The sequence below is a fragment of the Falco cherrug genome, chromosome 5 (genome assembly GCF_023634085.1).
Source record: "Falco cherrug isolate bFalChe1 chromosome 5, bFalChe1.pri, whole genome shotgun sequence".
NCBI lineage: Eukaryota > Metazoa > Chordata > Aves > Falconiformes > Falconidae > Falco > Falco cherrug.
The window spans coordinates 51,896,627-51,909,952 of record NC_073701.1 but is presented as its reverse complement, the minus strand read 5'-3'; the positions used below and the strand labels follow the sequence as shown (position 1 = coordinate 51,909,952).

The 13,326-nt window shown below is 36.0% G+C and overlaps 1 protein-coding gene across 2 annotated transcripts in view; it reads right to left on the bottom strand.

Moving 5' to 3' along the window:
* Positions 1-13,326, bottom strand: part of ARID2 (AT-rich interaction domain 2) — a 105,730-nt gene that overhangs the window by 41,224 nt on the left and 51,180 nt on the right. For both annotated transcript variants that reach the window (XM_005444019.4, XM_055712208.1), the window contains 3 exons: positions 4,377-4,510; positions 3,310-3,528; positions 578-645 (listed from right to left, as the gene is read on the bottom strand). In XM_005444019.4, coding sequence (XP_005444076.1) covers positions 578-645; positions 3,310-3,528; positions 4,377-4,510 — 421 coding nt within the window. The remainder of the gene's footprint in view (positions 1-577; positions 646-3,309; positions 3,529-4,376; positions 4,511-13,326) is intronic.

Here is a 13,326-nt window from a genome sequence, read left to right as displayed (position 1 = left end):
TGCTCTCATTCACCTCAAAATGCTCACCTAGAATAAAGAGGAAGCACTTACACGCAGTTTTATTTTTACTACTTTTCATTACTGATACAGTAGATCATGCCCTCTAGTGGAACGATAAAAAAGCCCTGTGCAAAAATATTTTAACTGAAACAAACTTGCAACACTGCTAACTTACTTAAATTTGTCCCATGTTTATTATGTTATGGACTTAATTTTCATAATCCAAAATGTTTCTTTACTGATCACAGCAGTTTTTAAAAAACAGCATTGTTTACTCTTGCCAAGTATCTTAGCCAGTTTTTCTTCTTCTCATACATATTTGCTTTCTTATAAAAAGAAACATGGAACCTCTTTATTCATTTCCCTACACCTATTTTTTATTAATAAATTTCTTACTGCTTATCCAAACATTTTATGACAACTGTGATTTAGTATCCTATTATATTTAAATCAAAGGAATAGAGTTGAGAGTCATTCTAAAGACACATGCTAGTATATCTTACAATTGTCTATCTTTTTAAAGGAATTTATACCCATCATATGCAGTTCAAAATTATTTTAACAATTTTTAAATTACCTTAACAAAATCTCTATCAGTTTTCTCCTTCCATTCTTCTCCAAATACAGCAGAAAATGATCCTAAAGCTTTAAGCATAAAAAGCAGAATTTAGTAAAATAAGAACGTTTGTTTGCTGCTTTTTACTAATCCATAAACTAAATAAACATCCAACAACATCACAGATTCTTCAGTGTTTTCATTCAAAAAACCTTGTATAAACCAACCGAAATGTTTATAGTCATTTAATTAACTGATACTGCAATTTTACAGTTTAAATTGAAAGTAAGTAGTCCATAACAAATGGACTAGTTTGTGAACACTTTAAAAAAACACATGGGAAATTTCCATAGCTCTTTTTCAGGAGCCAAGATGACTGCTCAGTTTTCAACCTCACATCAACAACTGTTTTCCATGTGCAGTGTAAGCTGTAAGCACTACTTTAGTAATTAAACAAATCCCCACTAATGTTTTCTAAACACTGACAGTAGCAGGGAGATTGACAGCACTCAATTGAATGCCAATATTTAACCAGGAAGTGTACTGCATGTTCTTGGCTGTTTGGTGGACCACTACCACAAACATTTTGATCATCACTCCTTGAAAGTAGCAAAGGCTCAATCTGACTCAAAGATCAAGTCAATCCAAAACCAAACTGTCTTGCAGTAGTTCAGTAACAAGCCAATTGTACTTTTAAATTATACAAACATTTTGGTTCATAACATTTTATTGTTTTGAGCAAAATGCTTTAAATCTCAATTCCAAGATCACATCAGCCTTCAACTCACAGAATCCAAACCCAGGCTTATGCAGCACTCCAAACTGAAGATACTAAATAACCCCAAACACCTGGAGCTGCCCCTATTACCTGCAATATAATTGTAATCTCAGACTTTGGAAGGGGGTGGGGAGGGGGGAGCTGAAGACATATTTTTCTTGTACCTAGAAACACTGCATTATAAATACTAACAATGCTAAAACCTTAGAGACAGGCCAAATCTAAAATCCACATTAAATAAAGTTAATCAGCCATCATTTATTTACATCTGGAATTATTGTGACAGTATTTTCATACTACCTGAATTTGCTAATTACAGATTTCATTTAATCACCAAACATGACAGATTTACCTTCACTATTTATAATATAAAAGTATCCAAGTATTTCAGATTGAAGTTTCATGCTTCAAAAATAGGTAAACACAAACCTTCTTTCTTTCCCCACTTTGTTCCAATTAGGCCTCCTAATGCTGCTAGGACACTCCCTGGATTTATCCAGAAGATGTAATCAGCTAAGATAAAAATGAAGTTTTCTCCAGGGAATGAAAACAGCAAGCCCATTACACGCTCATCATTCCTCTTGGCTTTACCTCTAATGTTTTTCAATATAAGAAATACTAATACAGACCAGCTATGGAACAAGCCTGTGCTCAGAGTCCAAGTTAGGAACTCGAGAAAACACAATCTACCTCTGCCAGATCAAAAAAAAAAAAAAACTAGAATCATCAAATAGCAAACCAAAACTTGATTAAATTATTAGTGAATTCCTAAGTCCATAAAAGTTCCATCAAAAGAACAGGGGAGTGATGGTAAACTCAAAAATCTAGAGCACAAGCATCCTGGAATCACTGACATGCAGGACTAAGTTTCACTTTAACTTCCTTTCAAATATTTTTCTTTGAAAGTTTGTTCTAGATGCAGACACTAAATGCCCAAGATCTAACCATATCTGAAGGGCACAGCTACAAATCAAAAACATAGGAGAGAAGCTGAAGAACACCAATACAATACTGGGGGGAAGGGGGGGAAGCTAAAAATCATTATGTAAAAATACTAATCATTAAAAAAACCCAATGTCTAACACGCATCCTTCCCCAGAATTTTAAAACAGAATCTCTGACATACCATACTATGATTGTGCTTACACATGCAAAGGAGATTTATAAGCAAACAGATATGATCATCTGTACTAGCAGAGTTCAGTACACTTAGCTGAAAAAGCTCATTTGGACAATTTCTTATGGTGACAGTTTCTGAAATTCCATATATAAAACCAGTGAATATTTCCTCCTCACCACCATGCGAGAGGAACGTTACGATTTTAGGATGGTTTGAGTTAACTTTTTTTTCCCCTCTCCTTGACAGAAAGACAAACAAGGAACAACTTAGCATGGAGGTCACACTGAACAAGTCAGAATAGCTTATTTCACATACTGAAATAAAAATTTATGTGCCAACACACTAAATAATTCTGAAAATCAGGTTAAGATTTTTATCCCTTGAATTTTGTATTGTGAATTTCACTACAATTGAATGTGTAGTGAAGTATATGGATAAAGACCTTAGTGGCTCATTGTTTTCAGACTGCCGTTTTTAAATTTTTATGTTTGTGACTGCTACTAGAAAAGAATTATGAAAGGTCAGCATGGTCCTATGAATTCAGAAGAAAGCAGTAATATACTACAAGCAGATGGAAATCCAATGCCTTAAATTCAGCACCTTCAACAAACTCTTATCACTGAAAAACTAATTCTTAAATTTCACTAAACTGTTAAACAATAATTTTTTAATAAAAATTACCTAGTTTAAAAGGTATTTGTAATGTCTAATAAAAACTGTAACTGCAGACAAGGTAAAAACAAAAACTAGATATATTACAGTGCAATAAATTATAAACATTTTCATTATCGAGGGTTGTGAAAGATGCTACAACAGGTATTAACTCTTTCTGTTGCAAAAATGTTATATACTTACTGTCATCAAACACCCCAGCATTTGCAAGCAGTAAAGTGATGATTTTAGGGTCCTTTTCAAGCTGCATAACATGCTTGCTTTCATTTGAAAGAAGAGTACACACATTAATTGCAAAGTCCACTTCATTTGGGAGTCCAGATAACAGTGAAAGCACCAATTTATTATAGTCATTTGGTGAGTTTAAGTCCATAGACAGCCCATAGCTTTGACGAAGGTAATCTAAACAAGAAAAAAAAAAGTTTTCACAGCTAAACTAATTAATATTCAGATGATATATTAAGCAATGTTATTATGAATGAGAAGTACTTTTTGAAAGTTTTATTAATAAGGTATTGTGAGCGTTAACAAGTTTTTATAGTATTCAACTCAGTTATTTCCGTTAATCTTTTGCCAAAGTGCTGAACACATTCTACTTAGCTATGTAGCTTTCTAGTTAGATACTAATGCCTTCATCACCTCCAGAATGCAACACTGCAGTATGTTCTCCCAAAGAAAAACTTTGAAAACACAAACTTTAATTAAAGCAGAATAGAACTGTAATACAATTTGGAGTCAATTTCAACACAACGAATTACACATCCATTCCACAGAGTCCACCCGCTTCTGATTTATTGGTTAAACATTGATACTGTGGTCTCTAAATTGCAGTGGTGTTGATTCTGGCTCCTTACACATGTGCTTTATTCCTCAGATTTTGAAGCTTAATCAATCGTATGCTCAATTCAGGTATTTGGCTCTGCAGAGAAATGACTGATGTGACAACACACCAAGAATTTTCAAGGTATGTTTTTTTCAAGAAAGTAACCATTTATCCCTGCTAAATACAAAGGGAAACATCTGTAAAGACAAGAAATAACTTATGGATTTTCATATTTTTTTTTATTTTGGTTCATAGTGGGTAAGTTTGTGAGTGTATCAAATTAATAACTTGAGTGACCTATAGATTTGATAATTTTAATAATATTGTACATTTACCTACACAGTATGTCTGTAGCCTCTCTGGGGGGGGGGGGGGGGCGGGAAATATATATGGGGAAAAAAGAGCACTTTTGTCCTCAAAAATTTACCTGACACACTGTGTTGCTGGTAGTTATAGGAAGTTGGAATTGCACCAATAGGAAGCTGTGGCTTTGGATTGCCTGGTTGTACCTCATCATCCTCCTCCCCAAAATGATGGACTTTTTCATACTTTTCTAGATAACTGGAATAATAAAAAAAAAAACAACACACACAAAAACCCAAAGGTTTTGAATACATATAGTATAACCGAATCCTTCATCCTCCAGCAGCTGAGCTGCCAAAGGAAACAAACTGTACAAACATGGAGATTTACTGGAAACAATAGTCAAAGTGGTATGAAACATAAAACATGAGTCAGACTGACAATAGGCGATACAGAAAATGCAGATATGTGGAATTACGAATTTGGGTATTAAATTTCTTCACATCTCTCAACAATAACCCCTAGCTAAATTTCAACCTGTTGAGCCCTCTTGTGAAGCCATTTTTCCCAAATCAGCTTTTGCTATCCAAGATAACTCTGCAGGTGGAAGCATCATAAAAATTATTCTGTGCAGGTTAACAATACACATATTGAGGTCAAGTTCAGAAAATACTTATTTCTTTTTGCCTGACGTAAAGAGAAACAGTATACCAAGTTCTAACAATTACACAAGAGTAAGAGAATTCAGGGATACTGAGTGCGACAAATCAGGATCAGAAGTTCCGAGCCATGGCTGCAGCTAATGATGACTATTGGAAATCCCTTCAAACCTCTTAAGAAAAAAAATGCTGATATACTGTATTGAAAATGGACTGCAAACACAAAAGTTACATATATCAAAAGTAAACAGTCAACCAGCTTGGTAAACTAATTAACTCAACAGATAATTTACCATTAAAACCTGTAATTTTCAGAACTTTCTATACTCCAACATATAAAGTCAACTTAAAAGGCCCACAGTAGCTTAACTTCACACTGATCGGTAGTTGCAAAACCCTTCATGAAATTATGTCAAAGTGCAAAGCTGCCTAAATTTACAAACTTTCACTGTGCTGAAAACTGACAATTTCGAGTCCATTAAGTCGCAATAAAAATATTGTATAATCAGGAAACCATTTAAAACATTTATCTTCCTTTTTGTACGTGCTACAAGTATTTAATATATAAGAAAAAAACCCCAAGCTTTTGGTATAATTTTTTTAGTAAACACTGAAGTCATTAACTCATGGTGAATGAGAAAGATTTTAAGAAAACAGTATTGTCATTGACCTCTGGGGAATGTGTCACATGCATTACATTAGTAATTATTTCATGAAGTGAGAGATCAGTCACATAACCACACCTTTTAAATGTAGTAAATACAATTTTTTTTAAGAAAATGGTACATTGCAGAAGAAACGGAAAAATTCAGAGTTAATAAGGCATAACATGGCATACTGCATCACATGTAACTATGATTCGTGTCTGACTAGTGTTTAGGATATTCAAAGTACTATATATATTACTTTTATGTGAACTCTGCTATAGCACCCTCCTGACTACGCAGACTCTTGAGTAAGTTAAGGAGTCAGCAAAAATCTTCCCTGCACTATCATTTGCTTTTAGGGATTTTAACAGACTAAAAATTACATTTAAATATGGTTAGGTTTTATCTTTAAATGAAAAATCCTCATTTATGCAAATTAGATTCCAATTTAAAATCTGCAAAAAAGGAAAATCCTATAGAATTAGGTTGTTTGTAACTTTTTAAAACTCATTCCTCAACACTCTCCTACTCACAGGTTTTTAAATCTAAATCCTAGCTTTTCTCTTCCACTATATTGTCTTCCACAAAACAGTGCACTTCCCTTCTAAAGAATTTACTTTTTGTTGCATTAAAATGGTCATTTAGAGATGCTGACTTCAGTATTTATGTAACTGTTTTATTATTTTATTTCCTTCTTGCAGTTTATCAGACAAGGAATACCATACTTTCATTCTACTTTATCTGCTTTCAGCTATTCAAGTTTGTTATTTCTTTGGGGTTTTTTAATTTCCTTCCAATACCGATGAATTGTTAAGCACTCCATAAATGAACATTACATCACTGAATATGGCAATCACACACACACAAAAAGATAAGATGTGACAATTTCCATTTTCTGTATTATCATTTACTTGAGAACTTCTTAAACATTTCAGAGTAAATCTAAAAAAAAAAAAAAAACCAACAAAAAAACCAACCCAAACCACAACAACAGAAGTGCATGGGCGGGTTATATATAGTGGTGAGCACATTAGAGCTCAATTCAGAACCATGCTCAACCTCTGCATGTAAGACTAATATTAAATATACTATGGGATTAAGCAATCTAAAAGTAGCTAAGAGAGAAATACACACACTGTGGAATACAAATGATAAAAAGATTTTTAAGAAGTTTGAAGCTATAGCGGCATAGCCAAACAGTCAAGTGTAAAGTCAAAAAATGAATGCCTGCTGAATTAAGGCACCATGCAATCTTATGTGTCCCATGAATCCATTCTAAAGCATCTCTCTACTGGTTTCTCAAAATAACTGTGTAGATAACCTAACACAGCTACAAACCCCAAGGTTTACTGGAATAGGACACTCATTTCCAGTTGTGAAAGTTAGAAATCCATGGGTTTAAATCACGTAGAAAGGATTTCATTCTTCCAGTGACAGAAACATTTATTTAAGGCTCATGGTTTTTAATTACATACACCTACGTCATGACCAGCATCTGTTCCCTATTCTAACCATTCTGAACCCAGAAAATATTGTAGTGACTATGAACTGAAAAAATACCAGTGGCTTATGTATTCTGACAGGCTAAATTCCCACCTGTATGCATTAGTGATTGGCATTTTAAGATAAACTTAACAGTGGCTTCTAACATCTTGAGAAAGAACACAGTTGTGCAGGGTCCTGAACTATCTCCAAGTCTAATTGCATGTAGGGCCACACTATCTCCCACTTAGAGTGGTTCGAAATGAACCATGGGAACAGTTAAAATACTTCCAATTAAATGCTGCTCACCACAAAAATCTAGTCTTCTGTGTGCTACCAGCATTTGTTTGTTGTCTTTCAAACAGTTCAATCACTGAATCTGTCATCATGACTGTGTTCGTGGTTTGAATGAGTTTGTACTGTAACTGAGGTGAGCAACATTGAAAAGATGATTTCACAGAACTAGTCTAACTTTGATACTAACCAAAAAAAAAAAACCCAAAAAAACCCTAAAAATCTACAGCTGATCTTTCCTACACATGCACAAACGTAGGCCTTGCTTTGTACTCCTGTAAGATCATCAAAAGCTGTTGAAATTGAGGAAAAGATATGGCCTTCACAAAGTCCTGAATCAGATTAATCAAATCTATTATAAGTCAAATCAATTTAAACAGTGTCTACATAAATGTGTGTTCAAGATCAAGACCTAAAAGAGTAGCTCAGAGAGAGACTGACTTTCCCTCCTTCTGACCATTCAGTTTCTGACTCTTCAGAGAGCTCATTCAGCAAACTAAGAGGATTCCATGTCAGCTTGCCACTGATTTTTCAAACAGAACAAGGGTCAGATGAACACTAGAGTAGATGCAGGGTAAACAGCAGGCATACACAGCTGAGTATGGCAAGGAGATGACGTGCATGTACTATTTCTACACTGGCAGAAGCTATTCTGCCTCAGCTTGTCTAACAGGACTTCAGAAGTGCTGTGGCTACATCTAATTTCCTCATATTTGTTGGTCTGACTCGAAGCTTAAGCTTAGCATAAAACACTTTCATTACTGAATGCAAGATTTCTCAAGAACATTTAGTAAGATGAAGTAAAAATCCCTATACAGAAACACACACAGTACTCAAAGCACAGTTTGCAAATCTACTGCCATATTTCGCTGGACTTATCCATTCTACCAAGAATGAATAGCTATTTAAGCATTTTTTTTTTAAAAAAAGGCACCTTATATATCAAAAAATAATCCATGTTGTTCCATACTTTAAAATACAAAAACTGAACCTTATGCTTTTTATTAAAGCCATGTCCCAGCAGAGTTGAACAATACAAACACCCTAGATGTGTTCCTCTGTTAATACCGACTTTATTAAAATGTGTTAAAACAGTACTGCCAAACACAGAAACTCTGTAATTTCAAAATCTGCTTTCCTTCTTCCATCTCCAAAGCCAAAAAATTACACTGCCTCTGACTCACTTTGATTAAGAAATTGGGGGGGGGGACGGGGGGGGGGGGGGGGGGACGGGACGGGGGGGGACAAAAATTTTATGTATAAATTAAAATACCTTTGCAAACAAACAGTTGGTTGGGGGTTTTTTCAGTGTTGACAACTCTCACAACGTTCTCACAAAGGTCTTATTTAATACATCATAGGAAACCACAATTCAAGACAACCTTAAATGATGATCTGATTTTTCCCTACTACACTGCAAGTACCAACTTCACTTTGTTAAATTCTCAGCTCTTTTTGTTGTTACTCCATTTACCGAAGCTCCATCTCTTCAAAGAGCACTCCCTCTTTCCTATCTCACCCAAACTAACCAAGTTCGCCAAGCAAAAAAACACAAACAAAACAAAACAAAGCTCCCAAAGGCTCCAAAACATCAGTTAAAAAGGCTAAAAAAACCCCAAGCAACGCCCCCCCCCCAAAAAAAACCCAAAACACCCAAAACCAAACAAAAAACAACAAGCCCCACATAACAAATAGAAATACCTTCCCCACCTTTAACACATACACCTTTTAAGATACTGCTAGTTTAGAGGTAGGGTATTTCACTACTTCTCAATCCATTGAGTTTAACAGCACTGCAGTACTGAATTTCAACCATAACAAACAGACCATAATAGATTGCTGTAGTATGATTCCTTTATGCTACATCAGTACCAACTCTTTACATACAGCTGTACAGACCTCATTCCTTCAAACCCTCCTTTTTGTTTCCTGCAGATAGAACACATGACCTGGAATTTTAGTGCAGAGAAGGAGCTTTGTAAATTAGCTTGTAAATGAGCTTTACTAGTCTTAAATTCTAATCTTACCAGTCCTGCATACAGCTACTGTGCAAACAGCAGAATGGTTATCATATAGACAGGTCTTGCTGTAAAGATACAAGAAATTTAAGAATAATAAATGGAGCTTTTCTATTACTGAAAAACAGTTGTGCAAAAGCTCATAAACTATAATCAGATAGTCACAAAAGGCTAATCTCATGTTTCAAAACAACTCAAATCTGTAGCTATAGACTGGAAACATATACTTTGATCACTGAAAAAGGTTTTTATGAATTCAAAATGCTTCTTTAATTTAGTGAAGTCATAGGCTTTATACATCAACAGTACAGGTCCTTAATCTTCCAACTGCCTCTCTTAATTTCAATGCCAACTGAATGATTAGGCCCCCAAAAAGAAAGATGCAGCTAACATGTACAAAAAAAACCCCTAAAGCAACTAACTAAACTAAGGCCTGGAATGAAATTACTAATAATGAGGAAAACTGCCTTATGTACATACATTGAAAAGTGCTCCACACTGTTAGCATGGCATCTTGAACTGGCGTTAACTCAGTGTACACATGATCCAAAATATTCAACTGAAATGCAATGAAACCCAGTGGCAATTTACAGCCACAACTGCCTTCCAGTTTGGATCACAACTCTGTTCCGAGAGGCTTAACTTCAAACAAACAAACAAAACCCCAACAAAAACAAAAGACACCCCAAAAAGACCCACACACCCAAAAAACCCCACCCCTCCAAAACAAAACCCACAAAAATAACCACCAACACCCAAAAACAACAGAACACACACACACACACACACATCTGGTGAATAGGTAGAACTACAGGATATGCAAAGTACTGAAAAATGGGAAAATACGTAGGTACACATGTGAAGGCTGGCTACTTTTTGAAGGGCCAGTGATTTCAATGCTTTCTGAAAACATGTTCCTTTAAGGATCCCTTAAACTGGAAATCAAAAGATCACACCCCTTTGAAAATCAAATTCACATATTACACGTTCTGTTCCTCTGACAGAACTTCAGTTAAGTCATTTTGTTCCATTTAAGTCTGTGGGAAAATAAGTTTATGAAGATAAGTAATATTTTTGTCCATCAAAAATACCTACTTAAGTAAAAACAGAGGATTTTATTCAGCGAAGTTACTTTCAGGCTTGTTTTCAGATATTTGGGAAAACATACTAATAAAAGGAAGTTTATACTAAGGTACAGCCAGTGGCATGTAGACTTCACTACCAACAGTAACCCTGAATGGACTTACATTACACTGCAAGCTCTCAAGCTAAGGCCTGGGGAACATTTCTGGTACCTTTTGAATCTGCATCTCACAAAAGTAGAGAAGCTGAATTAAAAAAAAAATAATCTGACTTTTAGATCACTATGGTAACCCAGTGAAAATTTAGAGTCCATCACATACTTCCTTTGCATTTGTCAACTTATTTTATGTAACAGTATAAAATATCTGGCTTATTTGAGTATTTTGGCTCCCTATGCCAAGACACAGTAAATTTGACAAATATATATTAAGCAAGTGCCTGGCAAAACAGTGCCGGCATGAACCATCACAGTCCAACTATCAATTCCTTACGTTTGTATTCAAAAGAAGAACAAGCAGGTACCATTCCTACCAGAGCTCTCCACCTGACCTTTCTTGAAACTGCCTTTTTGGCAGCATTATTAGCAGGGGGCTGACAACATGAACTTGAACCAATTCTATTAGCCTGAACACCTTCTCTTAAGAAGACAGACAGACACACTCTCCTTTCTCATTCTCTTGCATCTCGTCTCCCTATCTGCAATCCTATTCTCAACAACAGCCTAGATAATCATGAGACAAAATCCTTACTGTAATAAAGATTTCACACTACTCCATATTCCACTCTGTGTCACCCTAAGTGAGAATTGTTGCACACTGTCTCTCTTTGCCCCTAATTTTACGTGACTCTTGCCCTGACCTGAAGCACTAAGGAATTGCTGGTGGCAATGCCATGCCAACTAGAAAATTTTCAGAACCATTTTCAGTCCATGGTTGGGTAAAACAATGGACGTAGCTGGGGCGTGGGGTGTGTGTGGGGATTTAAAAGCTACCTACTATTGTAAGATTTTGAACTCAAAACCCCAAATACCTCTTAAGCTTCCAATAACATTTCTCCTTAATACATGCACTGGTACTTGCACTCATGCATGTTTTACCCAGTTGTACATCTGGCTTCTTCACAAGGGACAACCTGTGAACTTGTGGTGCCAATCAAAAGCTGCAACCTTTTTAAAAAGACGTCTTTATCAAACAATCCATTACAGTCATATACCATGAATCTATGCCTGCTACAGTTCCTTGAAAATCTGATCCATTTGTGAAGCCTAATAGCAGGCAGTATTTTAATCACAGAGCGTTTGGTCCCTGCTCTCAGCAGGGCCAAAGCGTTTATATTCAACTCTCCTGCCGCTAGTGCACTCAATGGAGACTGGTGCCGCACTCTGGAATTAAACTCCTGCTTAGAACTTCACAAAGCTGCTGCTGCAGCTGCCCCAAGTAATTTACTCATTAACAAAAAGTCTGTCCCAAGAGTTATCCTAACTAGTTCCTGGAAATTCCAGTCAACAACCTGTTTCAAGGCTCTGCCCAAACTTTTAGCATACACCAACAAGCTGCCTCAAACCGGATTTCGCATCTGAGTGTTTTGCCAAGCAATCTTTTCAGGGCTTTTTTCCTTGGCCCCAAGGGCACCATGAATTCCAATTCAACAGTTACATCCAATTATTGTCGAACTGATGTTTGCAGCTGAATCCTTCAAAACAATGTTTGTGTGTTTTCCATTTTCGCATTATCTACCTCAGAAACTGAGTCTCTCACATAATGCACCCCATGAAACACTCCGCATTGTGATTCTCAGCAGCATTTCTTTGGTTTTCTGGCTTATTGTGACCACCTAATAAGACAGGCTGACAAATCGAGACTCTTAAAGCTTTATTGGGCCAGCTTGCCAAATGAGTACGAAACACCAACAGTTGTGCTTTTCATACATCTGGCCAGGTGCTCCGCTGTGTGGCTGCAGAACACTGTACTCCAGTCTGAGCTGGCCTGTTCTGGAGCCTGTTCTCATGCAGCCCCGCCAGACCATATGCACCATACCAGGGACTCCACCACTCCAGCCTCTACCCCAACAACATTCTGTCACACTAGGAGAACTGTGAGCAAAACTCAGAAGGCCCTGTGTAGACTAAACTTGGGCCAAGACCTTTATACAGCTCCACGTACAAACTACAATTGCATACAATGGAATTTAAATGTGTTAACATTTTGCAACATAGGTTATTGTGAGACTACATGATAGACGGTCCAATTTGTGGTTTACTTGAAATTTGGTTTAAAAGTTCTTAACTTACCAAGAAGCCTTTGCAAACAGAAGAAAACCAAATACATGCCTTCACGAAGTCCTGAATTTTTGTTAAGGCAAGATATATTATTTATTGTTAGAAAAAGAAGTGTAAAATTAATGAGCTTCAGCAATTCTGCAAGTTTTACTTTGTTAGCTATTAGAACAAGCAAAAGAAACAATGCTTCTAAGGAGAAAAAATAGAAATCAATTCTAAAGTTACCAAAAATACATTCTTAATATCTATGGGAACACTAAGAGGAAAGAAATTAAGACACTATTTTATGCTTTCATACTAATAAAGCTCCAGTTTAGAAGGAAAGTAATAGAAGACATATGCCAGCCAACTAAAGTATGCATGCTGGAGTGCAACTTCAAAAGACTGGGGTGGCTGGGGGACAACATAAGCCTCTGAAGAAACTCCACTACCAGGAACACAGATAAATACACTGCATAATTGAGAACAGGAGAAGAAAACAGGTATTTTGACCATCTCTGCATTAAGAGAAACTCTATGCTGTTACAGCAGGAAGGAGGAGGGAGAAAGAAGTCCTAAAATAAAAGGCAAAAGTTTCATTCACTATGAAAATTTGTTAGCGAAAATACTAGCT